Consider the following 18,187-nt stretch of genomic DNA (forward strand, 5'->3'; position numbering starts at 1 on the left):
CGATTGCCTTCTTTCTTTTCTCACCCCTATAACATGAAGGTACATACAACATGGCAGGTTTGGATCCACGCCTATACACACTTTCTTGCTCTGGACTGCCTTTTATAAACAAAATCTGCTATCTCCATCACGTTGAACTTTTATTCAGCCATAAAAGGAACGAAGTACGGATACACACAACAGTGTGAATGAACATCAAAAATATGAATCTAAGTGAAAGAAGCCAGACACCAGAGATCACATTTTGTAGGATTTCATTTATATAAAACAGAGAGAAGAAGAAAACCCATGGAGACAGAAATCAGATGTGTGTCTGTCAGAGCCTGAACTGGAGGAGGGAGTGGAGACAAGCTTCATGTTTCTTTTGGGGTGATGAAAATCTCTTGGAACTAGAGGAAAGCGGTGGTTGCAACATTGTGAATTTACTAAATTTCGGTGAATTATGTGCTTTACTAAGGACAATACTGTGTTATGTGGATTTTACATCAATAAAAAGAAAAGTAAGTAAAAAGGACCTGGTTCCCTATAAATCTCTTGTACTTTAAGAAATTGCCCCATGTTCCTGTGGAGTTTTATCTGTGGTAAAATCCTCACCAGCACAGAGATGCTCCAAGTACCATAGAGCTTAGGAACGAATCCACTGATGAAATTTTCGCCTTCACTCTTGATTTGGTAGAGTATAGAATCCAGGATGAGCACCATCATTCTTGCATCCTTTAAGTCTTTGGTTATCTGCAATTCGACCATGGATGTGATGTGGCTTCTCATTGATATTGTTACTTGGCTAGGAGGGCAGATTTGGACACTTCCAAGTATCCCTTCCTACCATATGTCTCTTACAGCACATGTCTTAATCATGTCATAGAAAAGACATCAGATCAAGACCCTTCCATGTCTCAGACACTACTGACCCTACAACAACCCTGAGAGCTGAGGTTGTGATCATTTTTTCCCGCAAAAAGGAAAATAGGAGAGGGCATGTTACTTGCACAAAGTACACTGTCAATAAATGTCCCCTCTTGTCTTAAAATCTGTGAATTGTCTTTAACTAGTACATTTGCCCAAAGCATGGAGACAGAATCCACAGTATCAGATGAAGAGTCAGGGTCTGGGGGACAAGAGGTGGTGAGGAGGCAGAAATGACTCAGAAGTTTGATGGAGAGTGATGCGGAGAAGGAGCTGCTGCTTATGAAAACAAAGAAGTCAGAGAAAGGAAGTGCTTGGGAGAAACAAAACCACAGACCCAGGACAGGAGGGAGGTCGTGGTTCCCTCTGTGAGTCAGTTGACAGTATTATAAACATCTTCTCAAGCCTCCCTTCTCCCTTCTCCCCATAGGCTCCACTAGTCTAGCAAGGAAGAGAGTGGAAGAGCCCTCAATTCCTCATTCTCTTCCACTTCGTATACAATGAACAAATTCACAGTTATGCCCCTTCTTTCTGTGACCCTGGTCCATCATGACAGTGAAGTTCAGTTGAAGACTCAAGATGACTAGTTGATGCCAACCCATCGTTGTCCTTCCTTCCTCATACCCCAGGCCCTCACTCTCTGATGAAGTATTTTATTCTTATGGCCCCAAATTTATCTGTCACTGACCCAACCCTGCACAAAGCCCTTCCTCATGTATCCACCCTCCTTCATGTGAATTATAACTGTCTCCACCTGACCATCCATAACGTTGATGATCCCACTGGGCTAATCTCTCCAGCCCCAGCAAAGCCAGCTCTTCCCTGAAAACCAAAATCATCCCAGTTGACCACATCCCCTCACCAGACCCACACAGAATCTGAGTAACTACCACACTTGTGCCTTCTCATGGGCAGCTCCCTGAGCTAACTAGAACATAGCAGACTCCTTTTAAACCTCCTAGACCATGATAATGACGAAGACTTCTTTCTGCCTCATCCCACTCAACTGTGAATGTGTTTTTGTTGTAGGATTTGTGTAAGGGTTACATGAGAATTCCTCATAAACCACTTAGATTACTGATTGTCTCATCATCTAGGGGTTGGATTAATGACGGAGTTTTATCAGTGTTTATATCAATACTTCCCTACAGAATAGCCCATACAGAGTGGTTCTCTTCTCAAAACAGCAATAGGTTCTTACATTCTTTTACTGAAAATTTCCCCATTGCCTGAAAGATAAAATCCAAGAATACTCACAGGGTGCACAAGAGCCTCTGTGAAGAGGGTGCAGCATTACCTGATTACTCAGTTCTTAGACTAGTTTACCCTCTTCCTGATCAAGGATGCTGGCCTCTCACCACACTTGTGCTAACCATACCTTGTCCTGCTCTCTCCTTCTCCAGAAGGTCCCCACACTCCATCACCAAGGTTGCTAGACGTCCACCAGTTACTGAGTCTCTCTGCTATCAGTTTTTCTTTTTCTCTACAACTTACCAAAACTATAGCCAAATTATCCATTATCTAAATATCTGTATTTTCTGTTGTCCCTAATCAGAGCTCCATGAGCCCAGGGAGTGAATCTGTCAGCTTCACCAACAAATCTCATGCCTGGGCATGGTAACTGCTCGATAAACCCTGGTTGATGCCGGGATGGTGGAAGGAACCAAGAAAATTTGTAGGATGTAGAGGGAGAGCATGTGGGGCCTGGAGAGCCTCAGACCTGGTCTGGAAGGTTCCCAAAGCCTGTTGTTTTCTCAGCTCCATTTTTCATGGAGAAGAGAGCAAGGACTTGGGAGGGGCTGTTCCCTTTCCTCTGAGGCTGCTGTTGAAGAACCTGTGACGTGTCACATGAAGCCAGGATCTTGTCACTCCCTGTGTGTCTGTCTGTCCTCCTTGGCTCTGTGGACTTTTAAAGTTGTCTGTACAGCTGGGAGCATGGGAGGCAAAGCCAGGACACCTACCCTCACTGTCCTTCTCTGCCTTGGTAAGTTTTTTGGAAAAGAAGAGGGATAGGGTTGCCTCTACTCCCAGGACTTGGTCTTGAGACCCCAGGACTCAGGAGGCTCAGTGGAGGAGGCAACTTCTTGGTGGAGGGAGACTCTACTCAGCCACAGATCTGACCCCCAAACTCAAGGGCCTCCACCAGGGTTAGAGCTTCTATGAGTGGGTGAGTGGATACACTCTCACAGGAAAATCTCTTCCAGGGCTGTGTTGGAGCCCATGGAACCAGGTACAGACAGGTGAGTCCTCCCCCAAACCCTCTGCTGCAGCCCATTGAACCCCCAGGAAGCTTGAGTGAGGTCAGAGGGTCTAGGCTGAAGTGACCAGTCTGGGAAGGGCCTTGAGTGATGGCTGGGGAAACTGAAGAGAGAAAGGCTCCCCTGACACTTCAGGTCTGATTCTTTTGCAGGAGCACCCCCCAAACCCTCCATTTGGGCTGACCCAGGACCCATGCTCACCAGGGAAAGCCCAGTGACCATCTGGTGTCAGGGGTCTCTGCAGGCTGTTTTCTACCATCTGTATAAAGGTGGAGTCTCTAAACCCTTGGTTACAGAGACCCCACAGGACTCCAGCAACAAGGCCAGATTCTCCATTGAATCTATGAGCTCACAGACTGCAGGGCTGTATCAGTGTGCATACAACACCAGCAGGAATGGCTGGTCAGAGCGCAGTGACCCCCTGCCCCTGGTGGTGACAGGTAAGGGGGAGGAGCTGGGTCCCCTCTCACTGTGGGCTCCTCCTCACAGGCAGAAGGGAATGAAGTGTGGAATCCAGGGACCTCAGCCCTCACAGTCCACACCTGGGGTATGTGGGCTGACGGTCCCCCCTTTAACACAGCTCCCTCCTTCTCCCTCAGGAGTGTACAGTGCACCCTCCCTCTCAGCCCACCCAGGCCCTGTGGTGGCAAAAGGAGGGAACGTGTTCTTAACCTGTAGCTCAGAGTCCACACTGGGCATTTTCCATCTGCTGAAGGAGGGAGCAGCTGACCTGCCACAACACATGGAATCAAGGACTTATCGTGGGAGGTGGCAGGCCCTCTTCCCTGTGGGCCCCGTGAACACCTCCCATGGAGGAACTTACAAATGCTATGGTTCCTCCAAAGCCTACCCCTATGTGTGGTCACTCGCCAGCAATCTTCTACATCTTGAGGTCACAGGTGAGGGCCCCCACAACCTATCTCTTTCCTGGGACTCCAAAATGACTGACCTAAGATGTGTGCCCAGTAAAGCCCTATGGGGGATGGGGTTCAGTGACATGGCCTTCTGGGACCTGAACCACAGAGCACAATGTTTTGGGGGGTAGACCAGTGAGAAATATCACTGAAGGCCCCAGTAGGCAATGTTGGGTATGTGTCCCCTATGATGCTTCTCTCTAGGTGTGTACAGGGAGCCCTCCCTCTCAGCCCAGCCTGGCTCGCTGGTGCTCTCTGGAGACAACCTGACCCTCCAGTGTCACTCAGAGGCCGGCTTTGATAGTTTTGCTCTGACCAAGGATGAGGGGCTCACACCCCCCCAGCATCTTTGCGGGCAGCACAGCCCCAGCTTCCCCCTGGGCCATGTGAACCACACCCATGGGGGCCAGTACAGATGCTACAGTGGATACAACCTCTCCTATGTGTGGTCAGCCCCCAGTGCACCCCTGGACATCATGATCACAGGTGAGGAGCCCCATGTCCTGATTGTCAGCTCAGGGTGTTGGGCCCAGGGTCTCCCCTGGTGGTGATGGGGTCCAGAGAGAGGGTCCTGGAGCAGGGACTGAGAAAGGGCAGTGGTCTAGGGAGAGTGAGTAAGAAAGGGGGAGTGAGGGGCAAGGAGATAAAAGAGATCCATCCAGAGGGACTGAGAGGAGCTGAGAGGGAGTCACTGACAGAGTCCCTGGAGAAAGGACAGTGGTCCCTGAGCTCAGGGTCAAGGGTATAAGGGAGACAAGGCTCTCTACACATCACAACTCTCCTCTCCCCAGGAATGTATGAGAAGCCCTCCCTCTCCACCCAGCCGGGGCCCTCAGTGTCCTGGGGAGAGAAGGTGACCCTGCAGTGTCGCTCTGAGATCTGGTTGGATACTTTTCATCTGTGCAAGGAAGGGTCACTTGCTCCTCATCAGCACCTTCGTCTGGAGGACACCAATGAACCCTTTCAGGCCAACTTCACCATCAACCCTGTGACCTCAGACCATGAGGGGACCTACAGGTGCTACAGTTCAGACAGCACCTCCCCCTACCTGTTGTCGCTCCCCAGTGACCCCCTGGAGCTCCTAGTATCAGGTGAGGAGCCCCAGCCTTGTCCCTTCTGTCCCCATGTTCTATTTGGGGCCCTGTCTTGGAGATATTCTGGGCTAGGATGAGAGTGAAGGTCATCTCTGGATCTTCCCCTCAGAGGCCCTCCCAACCCTGCCCACCCCCTTCCTCCTCACCTGTATCTAGAAGGTGCAAGGTGGACAGTGGGACAGTCTTGAGAGGGGAGCATGGGGCAGATGCAAAGGAAGAGTTTGAGTAAGGTGGGGACTTCGGGGTCGGTCCCAGCCCCTTATTCCCTTCCTGTCTTCAATCTCAGGACCTTCTGGGGACCCCAGTCCCCCACGCACAGGACCCATCTCAACAACTGGTGAGTCACTGAAGACCCTTTGCTCAGAGGGAGCACAGATTATGCAGGGCAGTTCTGAGAGTTTCTCAGAGGGTGTGATACCCCTTCAGATGCTCAATGACAGGCTTGTCTCCCAGGGGAGCTAGGAGGTGGACAGAAATGCCAGGGGACCACAGGGCTACAGGGGCTGTAAGGCTGACAGATGATGCATGGACAGTCATGGTAGAGGGAGATGCTGGGCATCCACCCTGTGGGAGGGGCAACTGGACTGAAGAGGGAAAATGGCAGCCCCCCTTCACCTGCCTCCTCTTTGGTTTATGATGTATGAGTGAGATCCACTGGGGGAGTCTCAGTGACTCTTCAGATGGTGATTTTGGACAGGTCCCTGGGGCCTGAGCTCCTGGTCTGTGGTGGGGAACCCCTGACCATGTCCACTCTGAGCTCAGAAGCTCTTCTCTGGGTCCTATCCAGAGGAAAGTCTGAGACATGGTGGAAATAATTGAAGCACAGGGGACGTTTCATAGATGAGGGTCCAGCCCATGAGAGGGGGATATAGGTGGGAAGCTGCCACCTCTGGGACACCCCATCCCTGCAGTCTCAGATGTGGCTGAGGAAGGGAGAGGGGTGGAATGAGACTCAGTGAAATGAGGAAGATTTGAAGTTTCTCATTTCTCATTTATTGGAGGAAATGAGATTAGACTGAGGTTTCAAAACAAAGGTCCCCACCCACTGACTTCCTTGTATCATAATCACAGCATCACTAAACATCAGGAGACAGGAGCATGGGGAGAACCCACAGAGGCACCTTTGAGATGGGACTGAGTCTGTGTTGGCTCAGCTCTCCTGGGAGGTTGAACATATGAGAAAGTCTTTCCCCATCTGAGTAAGTGGGGTGGCCTGGCCATGACATCCAGAGGACCCTTCATTTTCAACCTTCTGGAGTATCTGGAAAGTGGCTCATCATAGACTTGCTTCTGGTCCACCCCTCTCTGTGCCTGTCCTGCTTCTCCCAGTAACTCTGACCTTGTCAGGATTAAAAAGCTGAGGGAGACAGGAATCAAGTTCATGTGATTTTTATCCATCAGGCCTAGAATCTCACCTTAGCGAGAAGACATAGTGTTGTGGAGACTGCAAAGATTTGGAATACCCATTGATTGAGCATCTCAACCCAGTTTTGACCAGTTTTGGAAAATGTGTGGAGTAGAAGGAGAGGGGAAGGTTTGCAGCATTTGGTGTCCAGGACTGACTTGGAATCCAGGGAAGATGCTGGACTGATGGAGGTGGGCAGGCTGGGGGAGTTGCAGAAGGGATAGAAGGGTGCTCCCTTGGCAGCTCCTATTTCTTATTCCTAAGAGACCCTTAGATGAAACTCCTCATCCTCATCTATGAGGCGTCCCTGAGCCCTCTCAGACCAGGAGAGAAGACTGTTCAGGCAAGGTGGGATCTGTTTTGGGTGCCAGTGGAGCCTGCACTAGACACTCTCCTATAGAGGGAAACATGCCCGCCTGTGGGTACCAATCTGCATGACCCTCCTGTGCTCACCTGGAGGCCTCCATGCCACTCAGTGCACACCTGAGAGTAAGGAGGGACCATGCATGGTTCACTGCAGTCACTTGGATTACTGTATACCATGTCTGTGTTCAGTTCCTGTCTACTCTGCATTTTCTGTGCACATTCCTCTATTATTGCTCTCTCCTTCTCTGAGAATTTTTACAGCAATGCTTGCCTATATAAATTTACAAATTTAAGTTAAAAATTTTCATGACTTAAAAACAGGCAGTTCTACTACTATTTTCATTGGGTTTAGATTAAATTTATACAGTCATTCTGGAGAACAATTTCTTATTAATATGAAGTTTTCTTATAAAAGATGTTTAAAAGGACTTTTATTAATGACCTCAGATGCATTTTGAAGTTTTATTCATAAAATTGTCTACACTCACAGTGGAAGAATTATTCATAGACTTTATTAAATTATGAAGAAACTCTTTGATTTCTTTATAATTTCTAAATAATAGTTAATACAGATAACAATGATATTGGTTTGGTTACATTAATTTTATATCCTATTAACTTACTACAGTTTATCCGACTTTGAATTATTTTTCAATTGATCTCTGATTTACTGATAATAAGTATATCAACCTCAAGATAATTGAAATTTCACTTCTTTATTTCCACATTGTGTACCAATTTTATTTGCATGAAATGCCATATGATAACGATGACAAAGCAAACTGTTACAATGTACTTGTGTCACTTTAAGAAAACATCGTCATTTTTAGCCAAAATTATTTTAATTCAACCACATCAAAAATCTATTTTTGACCTATCCATGTTCAGTCCATTTTTCTGTTACATTCAAATTTTATTAGAAAAAAATACCCTTATCTTCATAAAAATAAGGAAGGTTTTTTCTGGACTTTGGTACATCTCTGGAATTGTTTTCTCTTTAATTTTAACCATGGTGAGATATATTTAAAAGACTTCTTAGGAGAAGTTCGGTCAAGGTGGTGGCATAGACGGACTCTGAACTCCCCACCTCCCACAAGCACAACAAATTTACAACTACTCTTGGAACAATTGCCCCTGAGAGAGAACTGAAAATTGGATAAAAAGAACTCCCACAACAAGGGACACTGCTGACTGAAGTGAAAGAAGCCAAAAATCCTTTCTGGAGAGAAAAAAATCCCACCTTCATGAGCCATGGAGATTCACAGTCGGCCTGGAGCAATCCTAAGTTACCCAGCCTTCCCTGAAGGAGAGGGGATCTGAGTGGGGGAGTGTTGCAGCTACAGTTAGGAGCAAGCAGCTTTTGGACTCAGCACAACCAAGATGAGTGCCGTAATATCCAGCTTTACTGGCTATTAACTGCAAAGGGGAATATCCCTAGAAATGCTATCAGATATAAGCAGAGGAAAGCAAGCTCTTAAAGGGCCCATGCATAAATTCACCTGTTTCAGAAAGCAACCTAAAATCACCAGAAAGAATGGTGCACAGTCCTTTTGTGAAAAGAGACTCACCTGATAGGCTCTGGGTGCATATCACTGAGAGGTGCGACCTCTCCAGGGACTGAGACATTGGCAGCAACCATATTGAGACCTAGTACAGGCGTGCTGACACAGACACTGGCAGACATCATTGGAGTTCTTCTCCTGGCCTGTTAGTCTAGGGTCTGCCCCACCCACTAGAGCACTGATTTAATCTAGCTCAGCCAGGAAAGGCAGCCTGCCCTAGGGACTTGCCCCACCCAAGATCAAACACTTGGGCAACTTTGGGGCCTGCATAGGCAAGGTGCCTGGAACCTCTTCAGCCTCGTTAGTGGGTCTGACTTGTGGGGCAGGGCATGCATGAGGAGTGGGTGGAGTGTGTGGGGGCATTGGTGGTGTGGGAGGTCTTTTCAGTGGAATGACTGGGTCAGCTTCAGTGGGTCAGGGTACACACATGGAGCAGGACTGTGTTGATGGGGTGTGTGGCCTAGTGTGCAGTGGGGCTTGTCAGCTGCAACAGACTTGTGCTTCTCAAACAACCACATAGGGGATCAGCCCCACCTTCCAAAGCTTGAAAAAACTGGGTACTCCCATGCCTGTGGTCAGCTCCACTCAGCAGCAATCCTGAGACAGCTGACAATAACCTTGCAGGCTGGAGGCCTACAGCAATTGTAAGACCCTGAGGCTATCAGCCAACCATGCTGGGAGCCTACTCACTTAACAGAAAAACTGAAACAGGAATGTGCTATTAGACCTTGCAGCCAACTGCACTGAGGCTCCCTAAACTTGATAAAGCAACTGAAGCCTCCATAGCAGCCAAACAGAGTTAAGCATTACAATCCAAAAGACAGGGGGACAGCCTAGCCTCCCTGGGCACCTTCAGCAAGAGCAACCCTGCCACAACAGAAGGACACATGTAGCCCACACAGGTGGTACTCCTGGAACAACCGGAACAAGTGAAGAGAAGGAAGCATACAGCTGGGCCTCATAAGGCATCTCTTACATAAGGCCACCTCTCCAAGATCAGGAGATGTAGCTAACCTACCTAATACATAGATATAAGCACAGAAAAGGGACAAAATGAGGAGAGAAATGCATTCATTCCAAGTAAGGAAACAGGACAAAACTCCAGAAAAAGAACTAAACCAAACAGAAATAAACAATCTACCTGACAAAGAGTTCAAACAAAAGCAATAATGATGCTTACTGATCTTGGGAGAAGAAGGGATGAACTCAATGAGAACATCAACAAAGATCAGAAAATATAAAAAATAACCAGAAGAATACAACAGTGGAAACGAAAAATTCACTAGAGGGACTCAAGAGCAGAGTAAATTATACAGAAGAATGGATCAGTGAGCTGGATGAAAGACTAGAGAAAACCATCCAAGCTGATCAGATTAAAAAAAAAGAATTTAAAAGAGTGAGGACAATCTCAGGGACCTCAGGAACAACATTAAGCACACTAACATCTGCATTATAGGTGTCCCAGAAGGAGAAGAGAGAGGCAAACAGACAGAGAATCTATTTAAAGAAATAATAGCTGAAAACTTTCCTAACCTAAGGAAGGAAACAGACATCCAGGTACACGAAACACAGAGCACAAAACAGAATAAACCCAAAGAGACCCACACCAGGACACATTATAATTAAAATGTCAAGAATTAAAGATAAAGAGAGAAGCCTAAAAGCCACAAGAGAAAGGCCACAAGTTACATACAAAGGAAACCACATCAGTGGACTTCTCAGCAGAAACGTTACAGGCTAGAAGAGAGTGGCATAAGATATTTAAAGTCCTGAAAGGAAAACACGTACATTCAAGAATACTCTACCCAGCAAGGTTATTATTCAGAATAGAAGGAGAGATGAAGAGTTTCCCATATATGCAAAAAGTAAGGGACTTATAACCAAGAAACTGGCCTTACAAGAAATGCTACAGGGACCCATTTAAGTGGGAAAGAGAAGACCACAAATAGGAATAATAAAATTATCCCCAAAAAAGCAACAAGAGGCGCTGGCCCCGTGGCTGAGTGGTTGGGTTCGCGGGCTCCGCTGCAGGCGGCCCAGTGTTTCGTTGGTTCGAATCCTGGGCGTGGACATGGCACTGCTCATCAGACCACGCTGAGGCAGCGTCCCACATGCCACAACTAGAAGGACCCACAACGAAGAATGTACAGCTGTGTACCGGGGGGCTTTGGGGAGAAAAAGGAAAAAAAAATAAAAACAAACAAAAAGAAAACAACATTTATAAAAAAAAAAAAAAGCAACAAGATCACTGGTAAAGGCAAATATACAATAAACGTAGCAGATCCAACACCTATGAAGGTCAAAAGACAAAAGTACTAAAGTTACCTACTTCCCAGGTAAAAGAGTAACTGTTAAAAAACACACCAAAAACAGAAGTTAGATATGATATCAAAAATACAAAATGTGGATGTAGGGGAGCAAAAGAGTAGAGCTTTCAGCAATGAGTCAAGCTAAAGAGATTGTCAACTTAATATAGATTGCTATATGTGGGTTATAACATATGAACCTCATGGTAATCAGAAACCAGAAACCTATAATAAATACATAAAAAAAAATAAGAGAAAGAACCCAAACATAATACTAAAGAAAGCCAGCAAACGACAATAGAAGAGAGCAAGAGAAGAAGAAAGGAAGAGAGAAGAACTACTAAAACACCCAGAAAAAAGTAACAAAATGGCAATAAGTACAGATTTATCAATAGCTACTGTAAATGTCGATAGACTAAATGCTCCAATCAAAAAGAAAAAGGTGGCCAACTGGATAAAAAATGAGATATAGATATATGCTGGATACAAAAGACACACTTCAGACCTAAAGACACTCACAAACAGAAAGTGAAGAGATGGAAACAGATACTCCATGAAAATGACAATGAAAGGAAATCTGGGATAGCAATACTTATATCACACAAAATAGACTTAAAACAAAAACTGTAACAAGAGACAAAGAAGGGCACTATATAACAAAGGACATGACATGGGAACAATCCAACAAGGGGATATAACACTTGTAAAGACCTATGCACCCAACATAGGAGCACCTAAATATATAAAGCAATTATTAACAGACATAAAAGGAGAAATAGACAGTAATGCAATAATACTAGGGGACTTTAACACTCCACTTACACCAATGGATAGAGCATCAAAACAGAAGATCAATAAGGAAACACTGGCCATAAATGACACATTAGACTAGAGGAACTTAGATACATACAGAACATTCCATCCAAAACCCACAGAATACACATTCTTTTCAAGTGCACATGGAACATTCTCCAGGATAGATCAAATATTAGGTCACAAAGAAAGTCTCAATAAATGAAAGAAGATTGAAATAATACCAAGTATCTTTTCTGACCACAACGGTATGAAACTAGAAATCAACTACAGGAAGAAAATCAGAAAAGCCACAAATATGTGGAGATTAAACAAAATGCCACTGGAAAACAATTAGATCAATGAAGAACTCAAAGGAGACATCAAAACATACATGGAGACTAAAGAAAATGGGAATATTTATGGGATACAGCAAAAGCAGTTCTAAGAGGGAAGTTTATAGCAATACAGGCCTACCTCAACAAACAAGAAAAATCCCAAACAAATAATCTAACAGTGCACCTAAGGGAACTGGAAAAAGAAGAACAAACAAAGCGCAAAATCAGTAGAAGGAAGGAAATAACAAAAATCAGAACAGAAATAAACGAAATAGTGACTTTAAAAATTAGAAAAAAATCAATGGAATGAAGAGCTGGTTCTTTAAAACGATAACCCAAATTGACAAACTTTTAGTTAGACTCACCAATAAAAAAGAGAGGAGGTTCAAACAAATAAAATCAGAAATGAAAGAGGAGAAATTACAACAGACATATCAGAAATACAAAAGATTGTAAGAGAATACTACAAAAAACTATACACTGAAAAATGGGAAAATCTAGAAGAAATGGATAAATTCTTAGAATCATACAACCTTCTAAAATTGAATCCAGAAGAAATAGAGAATTTGAATAGAAAAATCACCAGTAAGGAGATTGAAACAATAATCAAACCCCCCCCCCCCCAAAAAAAATAAAAGTCCAGAACCTGATGGCTTCCATGGTGAATTCTACCAAACACTGAAAGAAGACCTAATACCTATCCTTCTCAAACTCTTCTAAAAAATTGAAGAGGAGAGGAAGCTTCCTAACTCATTCTACGAAACCAAGATTATCCTAATACTAAAATGAGATAAGGACAACACAAAAAAAGAAAATTACGGGCCAATATCACTGACGAACATCCATGCAAAGATCCTTTAAAAAATACTAGCAAATCAAATACAACAACACGTTAAAAAGATGATATACTATGATCAAGTGGGATTTATTTCAGGGATGCAGGGATCATTCAGCATCTGCAAATCAATCAACGTGATACACCACATTAACAAAATGAAGAATAAAAATCACATGATCATCTCAATAGATGCAGAGAAAGCATTTGACAAGATACAGCATCCATTTGTGATAAAAACTCTGAATAAAATTGGTATAGAAGGAAAGTACCTCAGCATAATAAAGACCATATATGACAAAACCACAGCTAAAAACATTCTGAATGGAGAAAAACTGAAAGCTATCCCTCTAAGAACAGGAATCAGACAAGGATGCCCACTTTCTCCATTCTTACTTATAGTATTGAGAGTCTTAGCCAGAAAAAATCAGGCAAGAAAAAGAAATAAAAGGGATCCAAATTGGAAAGGAAGAAGTAAAAGTGTCACTATTTGCAGATGACATGATTTTATATATAGAAAATGGTAAAGAATCCAGCCAGAAACATTTAGAAATAATAAATGAATATGGTCAAGTTGCAGGACACAAAATAAACATATAAAAATCAGTTGCGTTTCTATACACTAACAATGAAGTAGAAGAAAGTGAAATTAAGAATACAATCTCATTTACAATTGCAACAAAAAGAATAATATACCTGAGAATAAACTTTACCAAAGAGGTGAAAGATCTGTACACTGAAAACTATAAAACATTGTTGAGGGGCCAGCCCCATGGCCGAGTGGTTAGGTTCACACTCTCTGCTTTGGCAGCCCAGGGTTTTGACAGTTTGGATCCTGGGCATGGACATGGCACTGCCTATCAGGCCATGCTGAGGCAGCGTCCCACATAACACAATCAGAGGCACTTACAACTAGAATATACAACTATGTACTGGAGCACTTTGGGGAGAAGAAGAAGGGAAAAAAAAGATTGGCAACAGTTGTTAGCTCAGGTGCCAATCTTTAAAAAAAAATCGTTGAAAGAAACTGAAGAAGACAAAGAAATGGAAAGATATTTTGTGCTCTTGGATTGGAAGAATTAACATATTAAAATGTCCATACTTCCTAAAGCAATCTATAGATTCAATGCAGTCCCTATCAAAGTTCCAATACAATTTTTCACGGAAATAGAATAAAGAATCCTAAAATTTATATGGAACAACAAAAGAACCCAAATAGCCAAAGCAATCCTGAGATAAAAGAACAAAGCTGGAGGTATCAAACTCCCTGATTTCAAGATATACTACAAAGATACATCAACCAAAACAGCAAGATACTGGCACAACAACAGACACACAGATCAATGGAACAGAATTGAGAGCCCAGAAAAAAACCCACTCATCCATGGACAGCTAATTTTCAACAAAGGAGCCAAGAACATACAATGGGGAAAAAAATCTCTTCAATAAATGGTATTGGGAAAACTGGACAGCCACATGAAAAAGAATGAAAGTAGACTATCATCTTACACCATACACAAAAATTAACTCAAAATGGATAAAAAGACTTTAATGCAAGACCTGGAATCATTAAACTTCTAGAAAAAAACATGCGTAGTATGCTGTTTGACATCGGTCTTAGCAGCATATTTTCAAGTACCATGTCTGACCGGGCAAGAGGAAAAATAAGCAAATGGGGCTACATCAAACTAAACAGCTTCTGCACAGCAGAAGAAACCATCAACAAAGTGATAAGACAATCTAACAATTGGGATAAGATATTTGCAAACCATAATATCTGATAAGGGGTTAATATTGAAAATATGTAAAGAACATATGCATCTCAACAACAAAAAAACTAGCAACCCAATTTTAAAAATGGGCAAAAGATCTGAACAGACATTTCTCCAAAGAATACATAGAGATGGCCAGCAGGCACATGAAAAGATGTCCAACATCACCAACGATGAGGGAAATACAGATCAAAACTACAATGAGACGTCTCCTCACTCCCATCAGAATGGCTACAATTAACAAGACAGGAAATAATGTGTTGTCTCAGAAAAGAGAACTCTCATACACCATGGGTGGAAATGCAAACTGGTGCAGCCACTATGGGAAACAGTAAGGAGATTCCTCAAAATGTTAAGAATAGAACCACCATATAATCCAGCTATTCCACTGCTGCGCATTTAAACAAAGAAGAGGAAAACGCAAATGCATAAAGATACAAGCACCCCTGTGTTCATTGCATTATTATTAACAATAGCCAAGACTTGGAAGCAACCTAGGTGCCCAACAAAGGATGAATGCATAAAGAAGGTGTTATATATATACACAATGGAATACTACTTAGCCATAAATAATGCTGAAATCTCGCCATTTGTGTCAACATGGATGGACCTTGAGGATATTATGCTAAGCAGAGTAAGTCAGAGGGAGAAAGTCAAATACAGTATGATCTCACTCATAAATAGAAGGCAAAAACAACAACAAACAATCACATAGAGACAGAGATTGGATTGGTGGTTACCAGAGTGGAAGGGGGGAGGAAGGAGGGCAAAAAGAATGATTAGGCACATGGTGATGGATTGTAATTAGTCTCTGGGTGGTGAACATGCTGTAATCTAAAAAGAAATCGAAATATAATGATGTACACCTGAAATTTATACAATGTTATAAACCAATGTTACCTTAATAAAAAATAAAGACTTCTGGGGCCGGCTGGGTGGTGCAGTGGTTAAGTGGTTCAGTTCTCACATTCCACTTCTCTGCGGCCCGCGGTTTGCCGGTTCCGATCTCGGGTGCAGACATGGCACCGCTTGGCACGCCATGCTGTGGTAGGTGGCCCACATATAAATGAGTGGAAAATGGTCATGGGTGTTAGCTCAGGGGCAGTCTTCCTCAGCAAAAAAGAGGAAGATTGGCAGTAGTTAGCTCAGGGCTAATCTTCCTCAAAAAAATAAAGACTTCTTAGTATCAAAAACTTGGATATTAACCCCACTGAATGACTTTTATTGTTGTTTCATACATTCTGACTTGCATAAGCTTCATTAGAACTTTTGCATGGAGATGTATAATTATACTTGATCTACAATTTGTTTCCTTTTTCTTTTTTTTTTGTTAAAACTGGTTAAAATAGATTTGCAGAATTACCTAGTTTTTGTGCTCGTCCAATTTTATAATACCACTCATTTTTTCTGTTCCTTTAAGGCTTTGAAAACCCGAACTGTGGACTTCCTTGGTTCTGGATATAGGATATGGAGAGTGTAGATGTTATCTCTTCTATTCATTCATTTACTGTTTATTGAATGCCATTAACCATCACATGATTTCAATTTCTAAGAAGCTGGGAAATTCACACATTCTTGCAACCCACTATCTTACTCAGCATTTTATCATGAAATATTTCAAACATAAATTTGAATGATTTGTCTTCTCTCCTTGAAATCTTATAGTGGTTTACAGAATTCTTCCAAAGAGAGAGAGAGAGAACGAGAAGGAGGAGGAGGAGGTAGAGGAGGATGGTGATGATGACGGTGATGGGGCCTCTCTCATCTGTCCTGTCATTTCTGGTCTGTCTTGAGTGCACTAAGACCCTGAATCTCAGCTCTTCTTTCTCTTCTGGACTCTGTCTACATCCCGCAGACATGACTTTATTCCTTATTTAAGAACAGACTGAGATCTTTCTGGGTACCAGCTCTTCCTGCAGCCTGTGGTGTGCCTCCTCTGGGTCTTCACATGACTCCCCTCAGGCTCCTTCTCCTATCCAAGCATCAACTTAAATATCATCTCCAAGCATGACCGTCACTGTGATACTGTTCAAAACAGACCTACCTCCCTCTTACCCAATTTATTTCATGTGTTTAACACAACTTATGCTGTATGAATTAAATTACCTCTCTTTCTCACATATATGAATGACCAACCCTTCATCTGTTGATCCTGGGTCCTCAGTCGGTGAATAAATAGAAGCTCTCATACCTAGAAGAGTTAGCTTACATGATCCACATCCCAGAATGAAAAGAGAGCATACAAGAACTCCATTATTTCTGTACTGGGAGATCATTTTTCTCATCAATTCTGAGTTCTTGGGGCACATCAAAACTCTGGTCCAAAGAGACTCAGAAGCAAAGTCTAAATTCAAAAACAAAGGGAGGTTGAAAGAATCCAATGAGAACAGAGGGAATTCTTCCACAGCAGAGAAAGGGTTATGAAGGGACTGCATAAGTTATGTCATGAGAAACAGAGAGAATTTTAAGACTCCAGCTCACAGGGGAAAGGCTTGAGACTCATCAACACCTCATCCATCCCCACTTTTTTTTGTTTTTTGTTTTTTGGTTCTCAGAAGGATCTGACACCATCTGCACATCACAAAACAAGTCAGACTCAAAGAATGGTGAGTAGGGGAAATTTTCAGTTATGGAGGTGGCACAGAGGGTCATGTCCTCTCAAGGGGAGGCAGGTGCCCTGGGTGGACAATCAAGGATCTTGGGGCGATTTTGCTCTTCCCTGACCTCTGTGAACTTTCTGTCCACAATTTCTAGCCTCACATCCCCAAGATTACACAGTGGAGAACCTCATCCGGATGGGCATGGCTGGTTTGGTCCTGGTTGTCCTTGGGATTCTTCTATTTCAAGCTTGTCACAGACCACGAAGACCCTAAGATGCAGCCAGGAGAGAACAATGCATTGTTCAGATTGGTAGAGCCTTGGAAATAAATTTTTTGTTCCCAGAAGTTTCTGGAAGGGCATCTGGGGCATATGCTGAGTGAACTGTCTGCAGGTCATTGCGAGGTGGAGGAATCATTGTTCCTGTGCAGGGACAATGTCTAGACTCTTCTTCCATTAAATTGTGGAACTTTTCTTCCTGACCACTGTTGAGTTATCTGTTTTTCCTTTCAGAACATGCAATCTGTTTTAATAAATCAATAAATTGTAATAACAAAGATCCAGCCTGAAAGAGGTCAATCCAAAATGGTGCCCTAACGCCCTCTCTGGACTCCACAAGCACTTCACTTTTGATCAGATGCTACCTGTGTAGTTTCTTTGGAAATATCATGACTTGGAATAAAGACTTGCTGTTTGAAGTGATAGCACATTTCTTACTGCTCCTGAGAAACCCACCGTGAAAAACACTGATTCAAGGCATTTTCCAGTTTCTAGGGTGCATATTCTCCCTTCATGGCCAACTTCAAGGTGGCAATATGAGAAAAACATAGAGTAAATCTTCATAAACTCAGACTTGACAATAGTTTTTAGATATGACACTAAAAGGACAAGATGCAAATGAAAAAATACACGAAAATTTAAAATGTGTGTGCATTAAAAAATATGATTAAGAGTGTAAAAGACAACTCACAAAATTGGAAAAAATATTTGCAAATCATATATCTAATAAGGATCTACTATCCACAATATATAAAGAATACT

General features: G+C 43.1%; 1 protein-coding gene across 2 annotated transcripts; it reads left to right on the forward strand.

The window, feature by feature from the left end:
* The first annotated feature begins 2,758 nt into the window (after positions 1-2,758).
* LOC103543607 (leukocyte immunoglobulin-like receptor subfamily A member 6) lies at positions 2,759-17,705 on the forward strand. 2 transcript variants are annotated; one of them, XM_008510478.2, is made up of 9 exons: positions 2,759-2,890; positions 3,111-3,146; positions 3,317-3,604; positions 3,764-4,063; positions 4,283-4,564; positions 4,870-5,169; positions 5,459-5,509; positions 17,104-17,154; positions 17,303-17,705. In XM_008510478.2, the coding sequence occupies exons 1-9, from the start codon at positions 2,842-2,844 to the stop codon at positions 17,419-17,421; spliced, it is 1,476 nt and encodes a 491-aa protein (XP_008508700.1). In that variant the 5' UTR covers positions 2,759-2,841; the 3' UTR covers positions 17,422-17,705. The 2 variants fall into 2 exon arrangements, with proteins under 2 accessions (XP_008508700.1, XP_070414619.1); XM_070558518.1 differs by lacking the exon at positions 3,317-3,604.
* Positions 17,706-18,187: the final 482 nt, after the last annotated feature.

Source organism: Equus przewalskii, chromosome 9 (genome assembly GCF_037783145.1).
Source record: "Equus przewalskii isolate Varuska chromosome 9, EquPr2, whole genome shotgun sequence".
NCBI lineage: Eukaryota > Metazoa > Chordata > Mammalia > Perissodactyla > Equidae > Equus > Equus przewalskii.